General features: G+C 38.9%; 1 protein-coding gene across 7 annotated transcripts in view; it reads left to right on the top strand.

The window, feature by feature from the left end:
• Positions 1 to 25409, top strand: part of svild (supervillin d) — a 90909-nt gene that overhangs the window by 38241 nt on the left and 27259 nt on the right. For 6 of the 7 annotated variants that reach the window (XM_036572984.1, XM_036572989.1, XM_036572988.1 and 3 more), the window contains exons 4-8: positions 9288 to 9349; positions 12065 to 12195; positions 17483 to 17609; positions 21293 to 21726; positions 22542 to 22677. In XM_036572984.1, coding sequence (XP_036428877.1) covers positions 9288 to 9349; positions 12065 to 12195; positions 17483 to 17609; positions 21293 to 21726; positions 22542 to 22677 — 890 coding nt within the window. Of the gene's footprint in view, positions 1 to 9287; positions 9350 to 12064; positions 12196 to 14618; positions 14741 to 17482; positions 17610 to 21292; positions 21727 to 22541; positions 22678 to 25409 lie in introns of those variants that run through there. The other variant, XM_036572990.1, reaches the window with a different exon arrangement.

Below are 25409 nucleotides of genomic sequence, written 5' to 3' on the forward strand. Positions count from 1 at the left end.
TCCAAATAAAACTTCACGTAACCCATAGCATAGTTAGCTTAGTGATGATGGAAAGTTACCTAGCCTCAATGACAGCCATTATCAGATCATCAATGAGCTAAAAGAATTAGAATTATCTAAAATTAAGTTTAAACTCACTTTAACCAATTTATTCATAAAAAAAATTAAGAATTGTAATTAATAAATTAATTAATTTAGTTTATTTAACGTTTCATTTTGTGTTGTTATTTTAACACTATAAAGTTTAGTCAGTATGAGGAGCAGTGAACTCCTACTCCACCTTCAAGCATAGCTAATGTTCATTTTCACTGAATAATGTTTTATTGGCTCCCTAACAAAACATGATGAATTACGGTGTACTTCAGGTAAATGATATATAAACGCAGGTAGACTGGTAATTAATTTCACGAACTGAAGCTGATTCATCATTTGGGCTTAAGTCTCTGCTTGTTTCCACGTCTTACAGAAGTTTCATGAATCAGACACAGAGTAATTTGTACGTCATTAAAGACTGTACTTTTTTACACAACTTTGATGAGCAAGGGCCATTAAATTTTACACAATACATTGTTCCTTGTGGACCTCAATGGGCTGACAAGAACACAAGTGACTTCAGCATGCCAAACTGAGAAATATTTAAAGGAATAAAGGAAAAGTAATGAGAAAAACTAAACTGGGATAAATGCAAGCTTAAATACGTTAATGTTGAACCTTGCTCAAGCCCAACAAAAATTGGACAAATGACTCAATCGGACTGAACCTGACCAAACTAGACATAGTCTGGCCAAACCCGGCTGAACCTGACCAAACCTGACATCAGTAGTTGGCTCCTGTCAGTTTCAGATGAATATTTTAAGCTCTAATTGTGATACACAGTTATCATTGGTGATTTCTGTTTGTCGTTTCTTCATCCCTTGAATGTAGACTCTAATAATGATCAGCTCATCAATCTAAATGCTTCAGAAAGGTCATTGTAGCAAGTTTTTTTTTCATTCTGTTGAAAAGGTGAAAGGGCATGTCATGGTCCTCCCCAGATGCTGTTGGAGGACGAGCTCTGTTTAACAGACTTTTCACTAACAGGAAGACAAAGCCTGGTGTTTCAAATGCAACCCATCTGTTATAGCATGAGTAAAACCATACTGTCAACCTATAGCTCACCTTCAGACTGTGCACGTACACGCCCACCAGCATCATTCTGATAGTTGTGTACAACATACAGCTAGTTCTGGTACAATTCCAGTGATAGGACTGTAATCACTTGTCTTTCACAACTTTAGTCCTAATGATTAATGGAGTTTATGAGGTTAATATTGTGTCCTAGTGTATTGAGAAAGAGTGGACATGGAAAGCAGCAGCAGAATCTTTGTGATAATAACAGAGCCTGCTGTGTAAAATATATTAGTATATATAGATTTCCCTTACATCTATATATATATATTATGCATGTGTTCACCCACCTATCAGACACATATATATGATCCATATATTATGCATGTATGTCCAATATGTGATACATATATATATGGACATAACATATATGTACATATATTTTGAAATACATGACTGACTCTTTGTGATAAATGTGCTTATATGGCCATATTTTTTTAAATTTCCATAGGGGATAACATCATGTATCAGATCACCGCTGTAGAATTCATGCAGTAAAAGTGCTGAAAAATGTCAAGTTTAAGTTCATTTTTACATTACACTCGTATAAATTTAATGAAACAAAACTTTCACCATCATTATTCACGCTCACTCGCTGTTTTTGAGCTGAAAGATACGAGGTGACAGAGACTAGACCAGTAACATTAGCTAAGGTAACAAACCGTTAGCATTTCTCTGTTTATCTGAAAGAACTGGCTGCCTTTCTCTATGTAAACTTTAAGCCAAAGGTGATCTACTGTGGCTTTCTGTGGTCTCGATACAGCTCTAATTGAACATAGTAATGACAGAATGCTGAGTGGCAGCGCCGATGTGTGGACGTTGCTGGTGTGTGGTGGCCTCAGTGACAGCATGATAGTAGCTCAGTGACAGCTATACACACCACATAACGAGATCGACTTTCACTCTGTCACTCAGCTTTGTGCTCAGACATCCGGTCTGAAGAGAGCTCATCAGTTTGCTATCGTTAGTTTCTTCGCTAGCTAGCTGCAGAACAAAGTTTCTCCAAGTTAAACATCACAAAAACCTATCTTTGTATCTGTTTTCTTTGAACAATTTAGTAGCATGTAAATAAGATACTCTTGCATGCTTTCTGATGTATATCACTTTGTTATCTGAAAATGTGTTATTGTTGTAGCCTCGCTTTAAAACCTTCCTCTAGGCATCACTGAAAGGCAACTCTTTGTGCTTGGTTATTTTGCATGTAAGTCGATCGGCCCAGTATAGTCAAAGTTGACAGTTCTCGACCACATTAGGCAGCACTCTTTGACGATAGACAGAAGTCTGGCTTGTGAGGCTAACAATGAGCTTACTGCATGTTAGCCCATTAATGGCTTGTAAATGAGAGAACCTTGAATGTTTTCCTATGATTGCCACTGTTTTGTAGCCTTTGATGAATTTAGTAGGCAGCAACCAGGTTTAATTAAATCAGCCTCCTTGAAGGACCTACGCTAGAGGTAACAGATGTAGATTTACTCAGTATTCATATTCATTAAGAGCGCATGGTTACGACATGTTTAAAAGTTATTCTTTGTTTTCTTTGAAGAATTTACTGGCTTGTAAATTCTTGTAAGATACTCTCACATTTTCTGATACATATAACTTCGTTCCCTAAAAAAGTGTATTTGCTGTAGCATCACTTTATTCCGTTAGCCAAGCTCAGAAAAAACTGTATTAAGACAATATTTACAAGTATTTGCAGTGTTACATTGTTTGACATATAGTGCTTTGCAAAAGTGTTCAGCCTCCTTAAAGGTCGTCATTTTCATCTCGATTACAAAAGTCACACAGATTGTTTCAGGCCATATTTATTTTATAAACCAATGTGCTCTGAAAGTAAATTTTGAAAGTCAAAATTCATTACTCAAAAAGGCTGATACTATTTAATCCCTTCAGACTAGTGCTTGATAGAACCACCTTTGCTGCTTTAACAGCTTTAAGTCTGTTAAAGAAAGTTTCTACTAGTTTTCCACACTGCTTCGGTGAGATTTTCGCCTGTTCTTCCTGGCAGATTGTTCCGTTTGTTTGCAGAATGCTTGTGGACAGCAATTTTTAAGCCAAATGCAACACATTTTTGATTGGATTGAGATCTGGACTTTGACTATGTATGACTTTTTGTTTGTTCAACCATTTCTGTGTTGCTTTGGTCTTCTGCCATTAGCCTTGGGATCATTGTTCAAAAAGCACCATTTTTGTCTCATCTGACCACAAAACCTCATCCCATATTTTAGTTGTCATTTTGATACTTTCGTGCCAACTCCAAACTTGCTTTGATGTGTTTTTTCTTCAATAATGACTTCTTTCTAGCCATCCTAACATACAGGCCAGATGTATGCAGATATTGTTGACTGGTGCATCCTTTTCTCCAGTGTCAGCCAATGAACTCTGCAGCTCCTTCTAAGTGATTGTTGATCTTGCTGTGGCTGCCCTTACAAGTCCCCCCGCTCTGGCGTTTTGAGGGACGACCTTGTCTAGGCAGTGATATGATGCAGCTTCCATTTCCTTACAATTGATCTAACAGCCCTTTGGGATGTCCAAAGGGACTTGGATATAGTGCTTTGGGATGTCCAGATGAACTTGGATATTATTTTGTAGCATCTTCCTATCTTGTGCATGTCTATAACTTTATCTCTGATTGCCTTAGAATGATCTTTGTTCTTCATTTTTGCAAGTTTCTTCCAGATTCACAGTCTGACCAATGGTACTTGAAGAGTCTCCTTTCTAGAAAAGCTAAACTTTTTAATAATTCTCACATAGCGGCCAAATGTAAGACAATTGTGTTCTTATCAGGGCAGTATCTTTCAACTGTGTAAGCTTGGAGCTTCCACAGCGCAGGGGTTGAGTACTTACGCAAACATTTTTCAGTTAGTAATTGTTATCACAGGACATTTTCTCACATAAAACCAATATCACTTCAAATTGAAAACATTTTGAGGTTCAGTCTCCTAAAAAAATATGACACAGCACAAAATATCAAAGTGTCTCTTGTAATCCAGATGAATCTGATGACTTCTAAGGGGGGTGAATACTTCTTCAAGTCACTGTATTGCTCACCCTTACTGGAAACACGCAAAGTTATACTCTTTTATAATCTTTCTCTTTTTTTTCGCCCTGTCTCACTTACACGCATACACATGCAGACACACGTGTGAAGATGATGTATGGAGAGCAAGCTGACTTGAGTAATAGTGTAGTGTGCCGGCCAGGCCGCCTGGGTTGCCGTTAGGGATCCCCCCGTTTGGCAGGTCTGGGTGAGTATTTAGAGCGAGTGGGTAAGGTTTTTATCCAGACTCGCGCACTGCTCATCTGTTCCACTGCTGCGGCACAAGCCGTTTTTCTGCACACACTGGTGGAAAATCTCGCCTACAAGAAGAGGAATGCTAACTCGGCACATGCATTTTCATTGCTCAGGAAGAAAGGAATGAGAGAGAAAGAGAAAGATGAAGGAATGAACATGACATTTTCTTGAGGTTTGATGTGAAAATTAATCATGATATTTCACCATATCTCTGGGGTGGAGAACTGATATTCTCATTCTGATTCTTGGCCTCGAAGACTGCGCTCTGCTTACACTCTGTTAGCAAGAGTAATATGGAGCGCTGAAGACTAAGAGCAGCACATGCGTCGTCTGTCAAACATTTCGGGACACCTAGCGTTTCAAAATGGCTATTTTTTGTTAGTTTGCAGAAAGAAAACTAGGAAATATACACTTCATACCAAGGAAGACACTTTGGTGAACATGAAGCTGAGATGATAAGCATTTCTTGTGGTTGGTATGGTGTAGTGGGAAACACCTCTGCCTTCTAGACTGTATCAGTGTAGGTTCAATTCCCCACCTGGGTAAGCACCCTACACTATACCAATAAGGGTCCTTGGGCAAGACTCCTAACACTACCTTCACCTACCTTTGTAAAAATGGTCAAATTGTAAATCTGCCAAATGCCATAAATGCAAATTTCTGAAAAATCAACAAAGTGAGACTAAGTTAACGAATATTGATATTTTATTGTGTAAATATTTGGTAGTATATTCAGTTTGTTTAGAACAGTTTCCAGTTCCACCAGAGGTTGCAGCCTTTTCCAAACAACCTATTCCAAACCAGTTCCTCCACACTAATACTCCATTATGGAGTGTCATTGTGTTTGAAGTTTTCACGTGCAGCTGTGGAGTGCAGTCCTAATGAAGGAAGAGAGTGTGAACACATGCAAAAATGTCAGGATGCCCTTGCCAGTCTTCAGCGGAAGGAAGAAGCTGCTATCCGCATGGATGCAAACTGATGCTTTGCTCATTTAGCTGTGTTGTCATGTGCTGCTTTAACACTCCACCACACCACGTGGTTCCTTGTGAATGTGTTTTTTGTTTGTATCCCTGTTTTAAAAACGCCTGCCCCTAGACCTCACACAAAAACTATGGTTTGGGAATAGTTTGTTTGCACATCAATCAAATGGAACGTGGCTGTCAAAGTAGGGTGTTTTTCATCAAGTTTCGCAACACAAACTAGGAGTGTTCACGGAACAATGCATTAACACATGGTAGTGCGAGAAAGTTATGCAAAAAATTTGTCTGAAGTTGAGTTGAACTTTTGATGAAGTGTACTCTGACATATCAATGAGTCAGCCAATAGGACACTATCTGGAGGAAGTGGAGGAGACAAGAATCAACAATGAAACAAAAGATGTAATTTGTTCTTTTTATCCGAAGTCCTCATCTCTGCAGCCGTCCACAGTACACTGCTATCTAGCTAATGTAAGCTTAATCAAACTGTGTTTAGCTAAATGCAGAACACACATGGAATTAAACAATATAGCGGTCCGTCTAAATACAGCCAGAATCAATGTAGCTGCATTCATGCCACAGCATATCCTTACACTTCTTCATTTAAATTATTACAATAATATGTGCTAAATGTTTGACTTCTTGGAATTTGAATGTTTATTAAAAAATGAACTTACAAATATCTTACAAATCTAAGAAAAAAATCTAGAAATTACTCTTACAGAGGATGGTGGAAGACAAAAGAAAAGCTACATGGATGCCAGTATATGTTTTAAAAAAGTGAAAAAAAAATAAAAAAAATTATGCACTCAACAAGTATATCAGAAAATACACAAACATAGAAGTTGTAATAACTAATTTTTAAAAATTCCTTTGACATTTTTGGCTTTCCTGCAAAATAAAAGTCAGTGACTTCCAACGGGTTTCTGCAGACCACTGCACTTTTTTAAACAAGGACACTCACACACACATGAAGCAACACAGCTTTAGCTAACCTGCCTCTTATCTATGCAACTGTCCCTGGTACACTGCTTGCTAGATAACTTTAGTTAGTCTGAACTAGACTGAGATGTGGCAAGCTGCACTCCTTGCACATGGACATTTCAACAAAGTGACTCAGTCAGTCGGTCAGTCTGAGCAAAAATTTCCTCTTCCAGTCTGACCTGCTAGTACAAATAATTGTACTTTTATAGTTTTTCAGTTTTTTTTTAGCTGGCACTATTGCTTTGCTTAGCGCTTAGGCAAGGATAAGTTTACAGAAGAAGCTTACAGAAGAAGATGGATATAACTCAGCTGAGCATGAGGAGAAATATAGTTACAGTTTTGAGTTTTTACTTTATCTCGCACGTTCTGTGATTTTGTGAAATGGTTTTGTGAGAAAAACGTGGAAAAAGTACTACATAAAAAAGAATATTTGACTAAATAGTAGAGTGGAACTCACATTTGTTTGCTGTCCTGCCAAACATGTTGCACTTCTGTTTGCATTGATGCTTGCTCACCTGCTCACTCACTCCCACTCCCTACTGATTACTTGAAGATGGCCCTCAATATGGCAAGCACTTGATTTGAATGTGCAAAGGCAGAGTGGATAAGCTGAGGGAGTTGGGGCTGGAATTAGACTGGGGGTAAAATTAAGGAAAAATAAAAAATACTGGCAAGTTTCAGATTGCATTTCCTTCTGAGGTTAAGACCTAATATTCCAGCTTTAGTTCTGAAATGTACTCAAAGTCATACTTCATTATAAAATAAGAGTGAAAATAAAACATTAAGGCAAGGTGTCCCCAAACTTTTAACAGGTAACGTTGGCCAGTCAACAGAGCCAGTCCAGATGGAGGAGAGTCAGAGTGTTCCCATGCAGAACACACAAACTCACCTCCTAATCTTTCACAGCCGCTTCCAAATGGGCTGTACGTTTTTAGACTGTTTGTTATTTACAGTGCAGCTGTGACATTTTAACGTTGGTTTCCCAGTGCAGTGTTTGGGTAGCAATTTAATGCACATCATGGCCAGGATCATAAATAGGACATAAAAAGTCCCTGCCATTCCAGTGTACTTGAAGATTAGGCTCGAGACAGATGAGACCAGTTTTTCCTGTCTTGTGTTTGCGAAGAGCACACACAGAAAAGCTACAGTGGCCAACAACTAGTCTTTCAGTTTCGTATTAAATCATTACTCATTACACACTTGGTGCTGTGTACACTGGAGTTCTCACTGAGATTTGAATGGTGCATTATGAGATTTGTCGGAAACTCCCAAGGTCTTTGTTTAAAAGAACTACATTCTTCCTAAAGACTAAAAAGTTGAAAGACTTCTAACAATAGGAGAACCTTTTTTGATGCTAAATACAACCATATTAAATGGTTATGGAACAGCTTCCACACAGAACCTTTATGTTTTCCTCTCTTTTTGTGTTCCAAATGAATTTTTCTACTTTTCTTCTTTTATTTTAATGTTACAGTTAAGATGGTGTTGTCATTTATGTGTTTTGTTATTTTGTGCATACTACTTGATAAAAATACAAAATATTAAAAGAACACCTAATCAGTCATCAAAAGCCTTGTAGGGTATTACTAAGAGTGGGCATGGTTTTCTGTACTTCAGAGAACCATTTAAAGGGAATTGCACAGATTTTACAAAATTTCTGCACAACAGTCATTGAGGTGTGATCAAATTCATTCAAAATGCTTTGATGTGAAAGTCAGAGTTGTTCACAGAGAGTTTAATGCCCCTAAAAGCTCCCTAACAGAAAGCTATTCAGTTAAATGGTATGAATATGTTGTCTGATGCCTGAGACATAGTTTCACAATACTTTGAGATTAAACGTATTTTTAAAATCCATATATGGCAGAGAGGAACATTTAGGAAGTTGTTTGGCAAAATAGTCCACAAAGAAACCTTCTTTAATCCTGATTTGCCACTATTTCACCTCATCAGCATTACACATTAAAACTCAGAAGACACATGTAGGTCTACCGGTCATTTTGTAATAGAAAAAGAAATGGCTGTGTTTCTGCTGTAGACATTTTGACCCCACCACTGTAAAGACATGATACTTGGAATTCCCCTTTCAGAGCCACCTCACACCAGATGCATTGCGTCACGCATCACACAAAAATTTGAAACCATTGTTTTTAATGAAGGTAAACCGGCACACTGGCACCAACATTCCTCGTCAATAGCGGTGGCACTTGGCAACTTAGAGCACTGTTCAGTATGTCAGTGCTTCACAGTGCTCCACTGAGCATTTTGCCATTACTATGTTAAATTAAAGCCATATCAAGACCCCAGACAGCCGCAGTAAACCGCATGTTGCTTTTAGATAAACAGACTAATGGTCTGTTACCCTAGCTAACGTTACCATCCTAGTCCTTTTTTCACCTTGTATCTTTCAGCTTGAATGCAGTGAGTTTGTAAAGAGGTAGTAAACTGATGCCGAGCATAGTATATTATACAGAAAGTTTTATTTCATTTAATTTATATGAGTAAAGTGTAAAAATGAACTTCATGCTCACTGCATGCATTCGATAGCAGCGCTCCGCTACATGATGCAGTGGTGTGCCGTAGCTTTAAGCCTTCAGATGTCTGTAAATTTTCAAGGTTTTATACATAATAAGTAATACTAAAACATTTGAATCACTAATACTGAATGCTGATGTTAAAATACTAAACTTCTACATAACCTTTGCGGAGTTCCATTTTATCTCTCTGATGAAAACCTGAGTTGGCAGGTGTGACTCACAGTAAAGTCCCGATGAAATGAAAGCATAGCTGAAACAGAGGTAGATAATGTGTTTAGGATGGAACAGCAGACGTGTGTGACATACTTGTATGTCTGTGTGTTTTGGCAGCTGATGGCAAAGCAGATGACGACTTCAAAACGAGCGTGTCTGCCAGGATGTCTCACAGTAAGGTAAGTGGGCGGACTTTGCCTGAAGGTTGCATGAACACTCTGTTGCCGTTTTCTTGAAGTTCCTCTGCTGTTCTGCTCTACTCCACAGCTGTCTGCATGCCCTATATTAGTCCATTCCTCATTTCCTTACTGCTGAGGTGTTCATCCAAATCATATGCAGATTTTCCATTAGAGCCCCTAACAGGAACTGCTGATGCGGCACCATGACTGCACCATGCTGACCTACTTTAACATGACATGTTAAACATACATGTTGTCTGATGTGAGCAAAATCCGCCAACCAGCAAAATCCACACACATAAGTTTACTTACAGATTTTATTTGGTCCTTATGTCCACAGTATATGGCAGGGGTGCAGAACTGAGGTCTGGATTTCGACACAGTTTGGTGATTTCTCTGCTCTAACATTCCTAAACCTGGTAACTAACTGCTTGAATCAGTTGCGTTTGAACAGGGAAATCATCAAACTGTGCAGTTCCCCACTCCTGGTTTATTGTGTTACACACAAGATTTCATTTTTTTTTGTTTCGTTTTTTTACATATATGTAGGGCTGTCACTAAAAAATATAAAACAATAAAACATCAGCTTAACAATTTCCAGTACTTTATTAAAAAGGGATACAGTAGGAAGTTTTTGAAAAAAATATATATTAATAATAAAGAAAAATAAATGAAAAAGACAAGTTTACAAACTGAACTGGAGTTCAAAAAAATGATTAAACGATACAGAGAAAATACAATTCCTAACAACCATGCAAGACCTGGTAGAACACCAAAGCTATCACCATCAGATAAACAGTAATTCAAGCTTTCATCTTTGAGAAAGAGGAGAATATCAAGCTCCAGATCTGAAAAAATCCACAAGAGTTTCTGTCCATCCTTCTGCTATAAGACAGCTCAACACAAGGATGTGTAGCTGTCAAGAAGCAGTTTCTGACAAAAAAGACAAATTAGAAATTACACATAAAACAAAGAAACTGTTTATGGTCTCAGAACAATGGACTAACCAGAGTCCAGACCTCAACATCACTGAATTTGTTTAGGATTACTTGGATTGCGAGTAGCAGAAAATGCAACCAACTTCTAAGACTGAGAAAGAAATACAGCTGTGGAAAAGCTGTTTTTGCCCTTTTTGGTGTTTTATGCTAATTTGTAGATTGCAGCAATAAAGGCAAAGGTGAACACACTAAATACTGAAAAATGATATTTAGTTGTTTAAAATATGCAGACTGCCAACTAATCACTACCAATTTATCAAGAAGGTACATTTTAATAGTTTTTTTCTTACAATGGAGATTAATCAAATAATCAAGACATCTTTTAATGTTTCAGTGTTTGCATTTAAGTGCCTACTAACATCGAAGTAGTCTGGCTTTAGGTAAGATCATAATGGAAGCATGAGTTCACTTGAAGTCTTGTCAGATGTTTTCAGAAACATATACTGGCACAATCCTGTTATGAGAGCTCTTTGAAAGCATGTCTCTGTGTTGTGTATCAGTGGTGCACTGTTAACACTAAAAGCTAGGACATGGCTCTCCAGGGATATATGAGAGGACTTTATCAGAGCATTCTAGATCATCTCTGCAAGCCCCAATAAATCTTTGTAGAACTTTTGAACACTCAAAGATGTGCATTCACTCAGATGACTCTTATTACCCTTTACATTAGGATGAGTAAAGATCATTCACATCCTGGTCTCTGTGCTGAACTTTAATCTCATTAACCCCAGCTTGTTACTCAGAAGAGATGGTGTTTATATTGGCTTCACCTATGGCAAATAAAGCTCTTTATATATCTTTTTTGTGAGTTTTGGCAACTTTGCCCAAAACCAACACATATAGCAAATTATTTAATTTCCAGCTAAAAACATTTTTAAGGAAATTTTCTGAGGAGATTAGATATAAGATAATCTAAGGATGAGGATGCATATGTAATCTAATAACTGCATAAATTAAACTTACTGACAGTCAAATATTTTAATGTTGAGATAAGCTATATTCCCATCATTCTTAATACTGTGAGGTCACCAGCCATAAACAAAAAAATAATAATTTGATATTATTTCTTACTAGTAGCTCATTTTTGACACTGACACTTGTGGTTCAAAATGTAAATGTAATTATGTTATTACTTATGTAGTTAATCATAATTGTCTAATTACATTTTCAGTGTCTAGTAAAACAGAAATAGAATCTTCTAAGGGTAAAATATATGGAAATATATGGAAATTGGCATTGCAATACTTGAGCAGATGATGTCAATGGCAATCATATGCCTTTTCCAGTAAACAAATAAAAACTTTGAACAGCTTATGGGAGTGAATGATTCACTGAATAGCTCCTTCCTTTTGTAGCCCTCCATCCCCTCCCTCTCTTTCTCTTTCTCTCTCTCACCCCTCTGACCTCTCTACCCCCCTTTCCCTCTGGCCTCATTCACTCTAAGACACTGTTTTTTCCCAGGCTGTGTGTGCGTGGGGGGGTAGTCTGTGGTTGATCCCTGTTCAGCCTTGCTGAGTCCTTCTTGCTTCGCCCAGTGTAGTTGTGTAAGGCCTGTATAAAGCCTTAGACTGAATGGCTAATTGTGAGCGGTTGAATAGGCTGGCTCTGGAGGTTTGTTTTAATGTGGAAAGTACCCACAGTTCCACTCTGTTCACTCTCTCCCTTCTCTTTAATGTTTCTCTCTTCCACTCTCTCTCTCTCTCCCTCTGTCCACTAGGGCCCAGAGATGGCTGAAATCTCTTCCAACTCAAAGACCCTCTCAGAGGACGCCACACAAGAGGGTTGTGGTCGCCGTGCCAACCAACACAGAGAGCCAGTCGTCAGCCAGGACAGGCCAGCCATGGCCAGGTAAGCACAGCTGAAGCGCTGAAGGGAGTGGGCAGCTGGCTGGTGTGTTTTGGACTTTCAGTCTTTTGGACTACAATTGATGGCTAATCCGGGGCGTTCCACCCATCCTTCCTAGGTGATTCATCCAGGCTCAGTAACTGTGGTCTATAACACCCCCCCCCACCGCCACCCCCTCATGGTTGTTTATTTTTGACGTGTTTCCTGCTTTGAAAGGAAGGGTCAGTGGTGACTCACAGTCACTGCAGCTTTATGCAAAATGCCTGTCAGATAAGCATCTCTTTGAACTCACACTGACAACCTGTCCTGATTATGTCCTACTCTCTGTGTCTGTGTGTTTGTTTTTGTGCATTTTCAGGTCAAGAGTAGACTGACTTTGTAGAAAACCAGAGAAAAACACATATAACCAACAATATCTTGACTGTGTAAAGTGTTTCTTCACAAAATTACATGTTTCATTGTGGAAGAGTTAATGTCAGAGAAATTAAAGTCAGGATTTGGTTCAGGCTTAAGCTTAGAAAATGAATTTTGCATATCACTGCTTTGGAACAAAAGCTCGTATCTCAAAAAAGAATAACTTTACAGGAGAAAGTAAAAACTTATTTTCAGTGTAAGTCAGTGTAACCAGACTTTTCTAAGTAATTTTGAGCAGTTTCTTTTGGTCCACTCTTCATGAAATTCACAAACAATGTAAAGGGCAACAGGCGTTTCAAATTAGATCAAAACTGGAAATAACAAAAATGGAGATATGAAGTTTTGTTCTGACAACAGCGATATATACTGAGAGACAGTAGTTTGCAAAAGTCAGAGACCACCCTACATTTATTTAGTTTTCTTCAAAACAGCCATTAAATACATAAAAATCTGTATCAAAAAATTCAGGAAACATAAGTTTAAAATTTCACAGAAGCCTCAACAACTAAATATAATATCCTTTTTTGCCCATACTTTACCTTTATTACAGCGTTCATTCTTTTTGCGAGACTAGCTTTCAGTTTTTCAAAGAAATCTGCAGGGATGTTTTTCCACACCTCCAAAGTTCAGTCTTAGAAGTTGGTTACATTTTCTGCTTCACAATCCAATTACCAATTAACAAATTTAGAGTCATCAGCCCATAAAACCTTACTCCACATCTCAGATGTCCAGTTTTGGTGTTCTAGTGCAAATTTTCTTCTTTTTTCTTTTTCTCAGTAAGGGCTTCTTAAGAACTACACATCCTTTTAGACTCATAGTGTTGAGTTGTCTTCTCACAGTGTGGATTTTTTCAGATCTGAAGTAAGAGTTGAGCTTGATTTTCTCCTCTCTCAAAGATGAAAGCTGAAAGTACTGTTCATCTGATGGTGACAGTTTTACAGTTTTGGTGGTCTATCAGGTCTTTTACAGTTGTTAGAAGTCAGATTTTTTCCCTGACTTCTAATAATTTTTTGATTCTCTCTCTTTCTTCACATAGATATGTATATACATATATACATAGATAGAGAGAGAGAGCATATGGGACATATGTATGACCTCATGTCCTGACAAGGTATAAAAACGAGTGTGTGTGTCTGCGTGTGTGTCTCTTGTCAGTGTATCAAGATACTTTTATGAGATAATGACATTTCAGAATTGGCTTGGAGCCTGGATCCTGATCTGGCTGTCTATTTCAGGTTTTATGTGTGTGTGTGTGTGTGTGTGTGTGACTGGCACTGACTCTTCAGCAGCGCTAACAGAAGCTGATTTATGGTAGGCTTGCAGGTCTGTTTCTCATTGTACTGGAGTAAAGGAGTCTGTTCCCTTTCTCTCATTGACCAGCATTACAGAACTCCTTTGGCCTTGCCTGCACTATTAGACTAGCTACAGCAGATCCACAGGGGCTGTGGGATGTACCTTATATTGCACTTACTACAGCCAGATAAAAGTGGCTCTGGCTTTGATAACCACAGAGAGGAAAGTGTCAGTAATGGGTTAGTGTTATGAATCAGTATAAAACCCAGTGATAATAATCACACCTTTTTAAATTGGAATAACTTATGTAGCCACATATGGTTGCCATATTTATAAATCTCCGTGCTGTCCTTAAGGTGTGAATCTGCCACATTGTGATTACCAGTGTAGAGCTCCAGAATAGTTCTACATAGTGACCTACATTGTTAAAGTTAAGTCAGTCACTTCTCAATTGACTGGAAACAGTGATAACAGAGGCTGTATGGCAGCGTGTTGGTGTTTCTCTAGGTCTGTTGCACACTGATCCCGTGTTCTTATCTAGTGTGTTATAGGTACTGGGACAGGGACCTTGGACAGTTGCAGACAACTCCCAGAAAAGAGTTTGCTAATGCCAGAGCTTGCTCTGATATGTTAAAACAGGCCTTGTGCCACACCTTTGAAAGTGGTGTACCATGTTCCTATAATCCTGTTTATGAACAGCGCTTGTGGTTCACTGGATTCAGTTCTTCATTCTGCTGGCAGAATGGCCATTAGGGGGACTGCAACACATGCAGCAGTGCTTGCAGATTTTTTGTACCATCGGAGCTTGGTCAGGTTGTGTCGGGTCATGGGTACAGGTCAGGTATTGACTTCAGTTTAATGCCTATGTAGACCTCTAGCAATGAAATAGAATGGCAGCATAACCACAATTTAACAGAACAGAGCGTCCTGATGTGATCCATTCTGAGAATTTGGCAATGATGCCTTTAACCTGTTTAAATTTGCTATCAGAGGAATTATGCCTTGTGAATTTACACCTACAGGAGAGTGAAAGATATTAGCATGTAGGACATAGTCTTTCTGCATGCTACATTGTTTTCTATCACTGTATAAAATATGCACAGGGCTTACTGTATTGTTTGGTGTGCTGTGACTCAATGTAGTTTATGACTTAAGGAAAATTTAAAAATTATAAATTGTCAGCATTGTAAGACCATGTTCGTTACATATTAAATAAGGCAACAATTTTGGGAAATCCTGTGCTTAACAGAGAAGTGTGGATTAAACAGCAGGCATTTTTGCATCAATGTTAAAGAGTTAATTGTTAAATGGGAATGCCTCAGATTTTTCAGAATTTCAAAAAGTCATTTGGACTGGTTTGATGTGAAATGCAACATTTTAGAGAAACTTACAGAATCAGAATTGTTCATAGCGGTGGTGATAGGAACCAGATATCTGAAGAGTTTAGTGCCTTTTAAAGCTCACTTACAGAAAGATACAAGTTAGTTAACCCTTTTATGCTGGAGAGGTACATGTGGGTGGTTGCAAGCCAAAAAAGTCCTCAAAAAACATATTTTTTCATATTTTACTATCATCAACATAAAGTATAAAGACTCAGAAGAAACATTCACTGGTAGCTTTGGATAGCAAATAAAATGGCTATCTTTGCATAGACATTATGACCCTTGATTCCCATCAGCACCACTGTAAAGAAATCAGAGTTGGTAAGTCTCTCTACAATGGGCCATTTCACATCAAACCACTCTGAATGACTTTGTTTAAATCTCAACAACTGCATTTTGGAGACATTTGACAAAATTTGTGTAATTCCCCATTTAATTAAATCTAAATTACATATAAATCAAAGGACATTTTACACAGTAACTGACCCCATTTTCAGTTCTCATGGTAATATTTATAATCCATGTTAAAAATTAAGCCAGGCTTATAACAAATTTTAGATAGTACTTCATTAATGAATGCCTATAGCATTTTATCATTAACTCAACGGATCATGCCAGTCATTTACAGAGTAGTATTCTGTTTTGCATATGTAAGCAGAAGTCTACAGCTGATAACTGAAACCATAGACCGTTGTCTTTTGATTTAAGTGGGGTGTGAGTGGGTGTGTGTCTGAAGCCGTGCGTGCATTATTACTAGATACAGCAATGTACTGCCTGCCAGTTTGTTTTCTGTTATCATGTGAATCATTGCAGGAAGAAGATATGTGTTACTGTGTGTGTAAGTGGAGCTTCCCTCAGTGGAACTTGAACTGCTGTTCTTTTTCACTTTCACTCTGTTGGCGGCAGACGCCACCATGACTCACTTTTAATGTGTGTAAACATACACGCTGATTAACTTAGGCCTCCACTCTGAGGCATTACAGCTCATAGTATCTGTTTTCATTCAGTCATCTGCTCTTTGATATGGCCTATCACTGCGGTTTGTTTCGTACCGCACGTTTAATACACGAAGAAGCATGCAGTATGTAGTCATTCAGGCTGACCAGTTTATGTAAAATATATACTTTTTAAATTTAATTAAGGTCTCAGGAAACATGAAGTAAAATGTTAAAAACATTTGTATATTCCTAAAATTAAGAGTCACATTGTACATCCAACAAATTCTGTATGAAAAAAAAACAGATATGATGTAAATCGTTAAAAACTAGTTGAGAATTAAATGGGTGTGATCCTAATATTCTAAATTGCTTGATTGACTTTTCTCTAACACTCCCAGCCTGCTATGCCACTGATGTACTGACCTAAACACAGCAGCGCAGATGGCTCTACATACGCAGGTCTCCTTTAAACTACTCGGCTTTGTTTATGACTCACTAAAAATATCCCGAGTTTATGGCAATGTCTTGAAGAAGGTAGGTTCTTATTCAATTTAATGCTGATCCAGGGAATGCACACACAAGAAATGCTGGCATGGTAGAACGAATGAACAGACAACAGGCAGACAGAGTAGCTGGATAGCTCTGTTATGCTCCCTAGAGTAGATTTTGTTTGGTGGGTAGTGCTTGCTTAGTGTTTCTCTGGTTTAAACAGAAGGAGACCATGGGGAAACAAAGCTTTGTTGAAGCTGTGAGGGCAGGACAAACCACATCAGTCTTACTAAGTTATTTTACAAAAGATTGTACCGTGCAGCACTAAATGCACTTAAATAGGCCTAATTGCTCTCTGAACATAATGGAATATATAGCTCTTCAATATTCTTGAAGTATTCATGAAATCTGCAATGTACTCAATAGAGCTTATGTAACATAATATATCACATTGACGATAAATATTGTTATATTACCCGTTATATGACCCAAGTTATAAGCACATCTTGAAACTCTTTTGGCCCAAATGTGAAGTAAATACCTGAAATATCTAAGTGCAGATCATTTCTGTCATCACAACAGGGAGATAAATTGTATAACATAGGCATTATTCCCAAGATAGCAGTTCCACAGATTTTGTCACAAATATTTACGTTTTTTTGTTTTTTTTCATCTAAATGAATCTGGTCTTTAATATGTTAAATTATACTAATTTGAATGAAAACATTCTGTCTCATGAAAGCTTCTCATTGTCTTGTCTGTTTCTTGTTGCAGCTGGTCCTCGCCTTCCTTATCAGCTGAGACAGAGGAGGCAGTTGAAGAAAAAAGGAGTGAAAGACTGACACAGATAGATGAGAAGAGGTCCCAGATGGTGAGAGAGGAGGAGGAATTTGTGGAGAAGGTGAGAACTTGCACCAGATACAGTATGTCTGTACTAAGACCACAGGACCATAAAACTCTCTTCTATAGAGACCTCTGGTGCTGTGGTCTTTAGCATAAACCTGCTGTAGATCAGCAGTACTGCGAGAGAAGGCTCATAACTGCTAAGACAACTTGATGATAAAGTGTCCAGAAAATTAAACTGCTAAATTTTCATTCACCCTGGATGTAGTTGATCAGTCAAGATGTGTTTAGTGTCTGAAGTTTGTTTCTTTAGTTTTGCACTAGAGCTGTGAAGCTAATGTAGCTCACAAGTAATGGAAGCTTACACCCCACCACAGACAAACATTGGCAGTACATGGGTCATACTGAAGAGCTTTGTGATTTTAAACATGGCACTGTCATGGGTGTCACCTTCGCCGCAAGTCAGTTTGTGAAATCTGTGCCCTGCTAGACCTGCCCCAGTCAAGTGTAAGTGCTATTATTGTGAAATGGAAGCGTCTAGGATCAACAACAGTGTGTGAAAATCACCCATCCTCTGTTGCATCACTCACAATAGAGTTTGAAATGGCCTTTGGAAGCAACATCAGCACAAGAACTGTGCGCCTGGAGATGCACGAAAAGGGTTTCTGTGGCTGAGCAGCTGCACACAAGCCCACAATCATTATGTGCGATGTCAAGTGTCAGCTGGAGTGGTGTAAAAGCTCACTGCCTCTGTGTTGTGGAGCAGTGAAAATGTGTTCTCGGGAGCGATGAATAACACTTCTCTGTCTGGCAGTCCAATGGATGAATCTGGGTTTGGTGAATGCCAGGAGAACATTTCATACGGGAATGCATAGTGCCAATAGTAAAGTTTGGTGGAAGAAGGATAATGGTCTGGGGCTGTTTTTCAGGTTTTTCACATACTTTTGTCCATATAGTATATATACATATAGCTTCATAGCTCCAGTCAGCTTTGGAGGCAAGACATTTGTGTAAACTACCTTTTTGTTGCTGAACTATCACTCTAACCAATGTGTTATGTATTTTCCATGGTAGCGTCCTTTTCATGTGAGTCAGTGCTACATGAACTGAGGTTGATGGAGGGGCATATCTTATTGTAACTCTCTCTCATCAGCACTGGCTTACAATGGGCTTGAATCCCATAAGGAGAGTTGGCCTGTTTCTGCAACAAAACAGACCACCAGACCAATCATCTTCCCACCTCCCTCTCACTCTGTTTCTATCTTTCACTGCCTCTCTCCATGGGTCACAGTACCCCTACATTCTTCTCTCTACTCAGAGCGTGTGCATGCTGGTGCTGCTGATAAAGCAGACCACCGGCTTAGCTAGCTTGGCTCTTTTCCTCTTTCTCTCTCTGGCCAGTGCAGAGGGCAGGATGGAGAATTTGGAGGCCATGGAAGGGAGGAAATGAAAGGTTGTCGTAGGGGGGGCTGTGCTTCTGAAGGATAACATGCTCTTTTGCCTTGTAGGGAGGAGTGAACTGGTGGGTTTGTTCTTTGTCTTGCTGGAACTTTTATGACAAGATCACAGGATCTTTTCAGCTAGGCTTACATTGTACAGAGCTAATAGAGATAGTGGATGTGCAATGAGGCTTATACAGGCAAAACAAACTGAAAACAAGCAGAAAGCAGTAGTCCTGAGGAATGCAGATTAGAAGGACGTCTTTAAAACTGGCCCAGAGGTCAGTATTGCCGACGTCCCCTGACCTCGCCTCGGTATTACATATCAGTTTTGTCTGTTAAGGTGCATACCCTTCAAACTGTATTCACAAGAATGGCCTCCTAGCTAAGCAAACCAGTTAGGCCACTCAGTCCATATTGCCTGATATTAGCCAGTTTGATTCATTTTCTGTTGATGTATCAAAAGTTTGTCATCCCAAGACAATGGCTAGGGCCGTCACGATCATGAAATTTTTACCTGACCATGAATTGTCTTATAAATAATTACAATAATGCAGACCTTAGTTTTAGACCTGAATAGGTTGATTAGCCAACTTACTTGCTAGCTATGTTTACTTACTATCTAACACTGGCTGTACTGACGAATTAATACACACTCAAACAAATGTCTACAGTTACAAATAATTATTTGTAGAGTTAAATAAAGCTACAAAATAAGTAAAAAATAAGCAAAAAACACTCGTTTTGCCAGCATACTTGCTAAAAACATTAGAATTAGTCTCAGTGTATGCATTTACTGCTTCCTTTTATTTACATTTATTTGCCTCAACCAAACACACCAAATTCCTAAACCTGTTTTTTTTTTTTTATTTCAGGATAATATGTCTGTGAAATCTAACGATGGAAAATGACTTAAGTCACCTTAAATAATTAAGGCAATGACCAAGACTGCAATACTCACACTCTCCATTTTCCAACATTTCTGTGTGATGTTCTGTGTTGAGATGTAAACAAAATCATTTAGTGTGCTCTGGTGTGAAATTCTTCGTTCCAGAGGAACTGACAGAGTCTGAATTGTTCACAGTGGTGGTGATAGGAACCAGACGTCTGAAGCGCTTAATGCCTCTAAAAGCTCCCCCACAGCAAGTTATTGCATGAAATGTAACCCAAACTGTAGTTTGTCGATTTAAAACATCAAGGTTTTTGTTTTTAAATGTACAGGGCTGCTATGTGTATAGTTCTTGTTGAGAGTTGAGAGAGTCTGATGAGTTTCATTTTGTTAGCTGTCCACTGCTTAGCAGCAAGAGACTCGCAGTTCACTTTGGTGTCATATAATTTGCCACGTTTAACACAGCCTCTTTTCACTAATCGTATTAATTTTAATGCATGTATTTTCATGGTTGGAAATCTCATCTGTTTCAAACAACACACACATCATCTAAACCGCTTATCCCTCTGGGTCGCGGGGGGTTGTTTCAAACAACATAGAATTATACAGGGAGATTCACTCAAAAGAGGCCCACGCGATATTCTGTTGTAACTCCCGTAAGGATGAAGCAATCTGAACAAAAGAATACGCTACATACCTTGACGTATGTGTAATCGATTGCATTACATGCGATGCTGGAAGTTACCTCTGTTTTCTGACAGACACATGAAGGGGGGTACGGGGGTCTGCACCCGGAAGTTGCAAATGAAGGTTAAACGTTGCGTTGGCTGTCCGGTGCCTACCTCATCGCTCCGCCGCAGGGCCATCCCGGCTTGTTCAAAACTCCATATATTGAGAAGCACATTGCACATTGTTTCGTTCAGATTGCTTTGTCCTAGAGAAAGTTATTACAGAATATTCAGGGTCTCTTTTGAGTGAAAATCCCTGTATTAAATTATCAATTTGCCAGATTTTAACTGTTACAATTAGCCTCTCTGTCTGTTACAATCAACCCCACCCAATTTTGGCTAAGTTGTCCACATATGGTAGGTGCTGAAGACAAAGTTTACATTTTCATTAGTAGCAGAGCTTTGTAGGTTGTCTTTTTGTAGGTTTTTAGAAGTTATCAAGATTGCTCAGATAATTAAAATAATATTTAGCAAAAACAAAAATGTGCTAGGCTGTGCCCTACTGTCTCCTACTTGATTCTAACATTCCCAAGTGATGCCGTTGAATTGCCACCTTCAGATCAAAGTATCACAGTGCATTTTTATATCCCTACACTGATTAATCATGTTGCTTCTGAGGAAGTCCAGGATTGCGAACACTGCTAGTGAAGTTCTTCTCTTTTCTGCTTCATTCCTCATTCTCCAGGAACCCCACTCAGGCTCAGGAGCTGTCAAGATGGAAGAAGAACCGAAGCCTCCCGCTGTGGCCCTGCAGAGGCAGGACTCGGGCCAGCGCAGCCTCAGGGGCATCCTGAAGAAGAGCCGCTCCACCAGCCTGGAGGCCGAACTCGCAGAACCAACACCAGAGAGAAATGGAACGCCTGTCACTAAGGAGACAACCATCATGGATGAACGGGAGGAGAAGCTGGAGGACACAGGAGAGGAGTTGGAGAAGCAGGATGAAGACATGGTGGATGGGGGAGGGAGAATGATTCAGAGAGAGGAGAGCAGCTCCAGTGACCTGCCACCTTCCCCGTCCTCAGACAGCGTGGAGAAGACCCCGTCTGTGTGTGTGTCTGAGGATAGCGAGGAGCTGGACAGCAGCCTGGACGGCAGCATGAGCTCTTCACTCAAAGAGAGGTGTGATGCTGATGTGCAAACCACCTTATAGCATTTCAGTGCAGGAATGTTGATCTGCACAAAATTCTTGGGCCTTCAGAGAAAATGATATTTAAAGATGTTTATCTGAGCGTTTATGTGCATGGAAAAATGCTAATGTAAGAATAAATACAAATAAGCTTTAAACCAATAAATAATCACATTAGATATGTTAGTTTGGTTGCGTAAACATTTCCACCCCTGTCCTCGAGGAAGGCTAGTATTTCTAGTTAACATTGGGGCTGGGTATCAAAATTCAGTACTTTACAGTACTGACCAAAATACTTCAATACTACTGAGTATTGAAAAATGACATCATTCAGTACCATATTTCAGTACTTAGTAAGCTTGTTTCTCCAAAATCTAGACTGGCTGTCGAAATTACAGCTATATGCATGTCATTAATATCAGTGCTTCTTGATTAGTTTGTAGTAATTTACAGTGAGTACCTGTTTCTTGCACCTCTTATTTCAAATTTAGCTCTGGTTTAAAATACACTGCCCAGATAAATAGTTTAAACAATTTATCTGGACAGTGTGTTTTGCATGTAATAACATTATTAAACAAATTTTCACCAAAGGTACCTAAGTTTAATGAAGTATTTAAGTGAAGTTAGTATTCAAATCTGTTTTGGCTGGCCTAAGACTTTTGCAAAGTATTATAAACACATGGGTACCTGATATCCAAACAGACCTGGAATGTTTACACTCTTTCTGTCTCTCTCTGTCACTCTCTCTCTCTCTCTCTCTCTCTCTCTCTCTCTCTCTCTCTCTCTTTCTCTCTCTCTCTCTTTGCAGGTTGGCTGAGCTGACAGGCAATGAAGATGACTGGAGGAATAAGCTGAAAAAGACCAAGGCCAACGAAGTGGTCCAAGTGTCCCTGGCAGACCGTTTCAGCCAGCTGCAGGACTCTGAGAATGCCTGGAAGAAGAAGGTAGATACACATGTGTGCGTACAGTTATACACAAGCACACACACACACACCCACACACACACGCACACACATACTGACACAGCTGAGAGTGTCTCTGTGTCCAGCTGAGAATGTCTGTGAGAGCCTGAAAAGAAACTGGGTCAAATTAACCTACTGGAGTTAATGTCAGCAACACACATACATAACGCACCCACTCAGAAGTTCCCGGGCTGTAATATCACAGTGATAATGATATCACTGTGCCTTTACGTACCGTATCTATTATGTTTCTAGTCATTTCAGTGAAGCCACAGTATTTTTGCCTTCTGGAGTGTTTTATATGGTAATTTTTGAAGTTTACATTTTACATTTTTTCTACTCTTTCCGTCGTCTCACATTTGATAAAACCTAAATGTGTTACTTTCCTACTTTTTCAAACATTTGGTTGACCATTCCTGGTGCCAGTATTTGAATACAGAAATCAAGTCTTTGTTACATTACAGACCAATGATTAGGCCTGTCACAATTGTAGAATCGCCTGATCACAGTTATTTAAGCTGATAATTTGCACAGTTGTTAGCTTTCACAGTCATATGTTTACTTCGCAACAAGCAAAATTTGAATTGGGTGCAGTGCATGTAAATTGACGGAAGCAGGAAACTCATTTATTGAGATACATTATGGGTCTTCTGAAAACAGCAGACAGCCTGTTTGCTTATTGATGTTTGTTAATAATCTCTTTAAAATGCAGCAGTGAGCAATGTTTGTCTATTTGATCTCGAGCTGTGTCTGTTGCCAGTTGGGAGCTACTAATTATTGATTATTAGGAAGTGTAATAACTAAATTTGGCCACTTTAGGTTTGTACTTTAATAGTTCAACAAATTGAACCAAAAAAACAACAGATGTCTTTGATATCTAATATAGAAATAAACGTTCTTGCTGAACTGAACCAAACGTGTGAACTCATATGAGCACACGCATTCTCCCTTTACTAGGAGACAAACAAATGAAAACAAATGTGGAACAGCTTGCTGCTGCTACTGTTTTCGCCACCATTTGCACTGATACTGTATAGAAGCAGAAGGTAAACGTATTTAAGTGAAGGTCACGGATGTAAAGATATGATTAACGTTGTTGAGTTTTTGATGCTTGCACATGATTGTGCTCATGCCTTAAACTCAGTTTATTAATAGGCTTCGCTACACATTTGAATGTCTTTCCACAATTTTTCTTCATTTACATGCTGTGTTTCTTTTGTGCGCTCACTTTTTATTGTTGGAGGAGGCTGTTTAGAGTCTGTTGTGAGTCATTTACCAGTATATACTGCTAGATTAAGTCTGGGTCAAAAAAATCATACAAATATTTGATATACTCCAGCTGGACTGAAACGCAGTTGGTACAGATTAAATCTGAGTCTGTGCCCCTCGCATGCTACTTCATTTACTCTCCCAACTGTCGACTGCCCCAAAATCTGCAGATTAGAGCCAACCAACACAGCCACAATGAAGTTTGGGGCTAAAATAGGGAAAAAGTTAGCTTCAACAAACTAACATGGCATAAAAAAAACCTTCAACATTTAACATTGCATGGGTTATCTCTAGGATTAGCTCTGTCTCCATTATTTAAGTCCCTTGTCTGACACAAAAACGCATGCTGCTAAATGTTTCTTGCCTTAATAATGTTCTGCACCAGTTTACTGTGTCTGGATGTTCTGAGTAAAATTAGGTTATGTTATACTTTTTAATTACACAATATAAGTGTTTTTCTGTTTTTTTAGAAGTTAACCAAATATCTTTTCACAAACTTTCACAAATGCTCCAACATCAAAATAAATCAGAATAGAGCGTGCAGTAAAAGCGTGCATGAGGAGAGAAGCATTTTGGAATCACTGATGACCTGAGAAAGATTAGTGAACTAATGTATGTCTGCTACAGGCACATACTACTCACCCATCCCCTCCACCCCAAGCCAACAAATGCACACAGCTCTTCTTTTCCAATTTTTTCGGCCTCTCACAATTATTACATAATCACCAGATTGCAATTGTTTAAAATGGCCACATTTATTTTCAATAGATGTGAGCTTTCACAGTCATATATTTATGTTGCAACAAACAGATTAAGAAACGTATTGGTAAAACCAGTTTAACCCATAGTGGCAAAAATATTTCCCCCTCCCATTTTGGAATAATGAAAAATGTTTTCAAATGCACTCCTGTATGCTGCTAAATGTTCCGTTGTGCTATTAACGTTAAGCACCAGTTTACTATATCTGTGTATTCTGAATAAGAACTACATTGGAACTGTAACGAGGTTATATTGTCATACTTGTTATAGTACAATATTGATCCTTTACAGATTTAGTGTTTAACCAAATATCGGTTCTCAAACTTTCACAAGTAAGTCAGAATAGGGCATGTGGTAGGAACATGTCAGAGGAGAGGAAACAGTGCGGGGGTTGGAGGCTAAAGCTCAGGGTGGGGCTGCTGGCCTCAGTGCCAGCGCTGACTCAGCATGATGCCCCAGCAGGCCGTCCTGCAAGGGGGCTGGTAGGTTTTCATCCCACAGCTAAGCTTAACCAGTGTGCTGGAGTCCCTCCCTAACTTATACACGCACTCCCACACACAGACCTCTAAGAGTGCATTTCCACTCAGAACATCTCCCAAACTTTTAGTGTTGGCCAAGTTTCACTCCTCATCTCACAAACTGCTACAAATCAAAGCATGTTCATACTTGTGAGACAAGGCTGTCTG

Source organism: Colossoma macropomum, unplaced genomic scaffold, assembly GCF_904425465.1.
Source record: "Colossoma macropomum unplaced genomic scaffold, Colossoma_macropomum, whole genome shotgun sequence".
Lineage (NCBI taxonomy): Eukaryota > Metazoa > Chordata > Actinopteri > Characiformes > Serrasalmidae > Colossoma > Colossoma macropomum.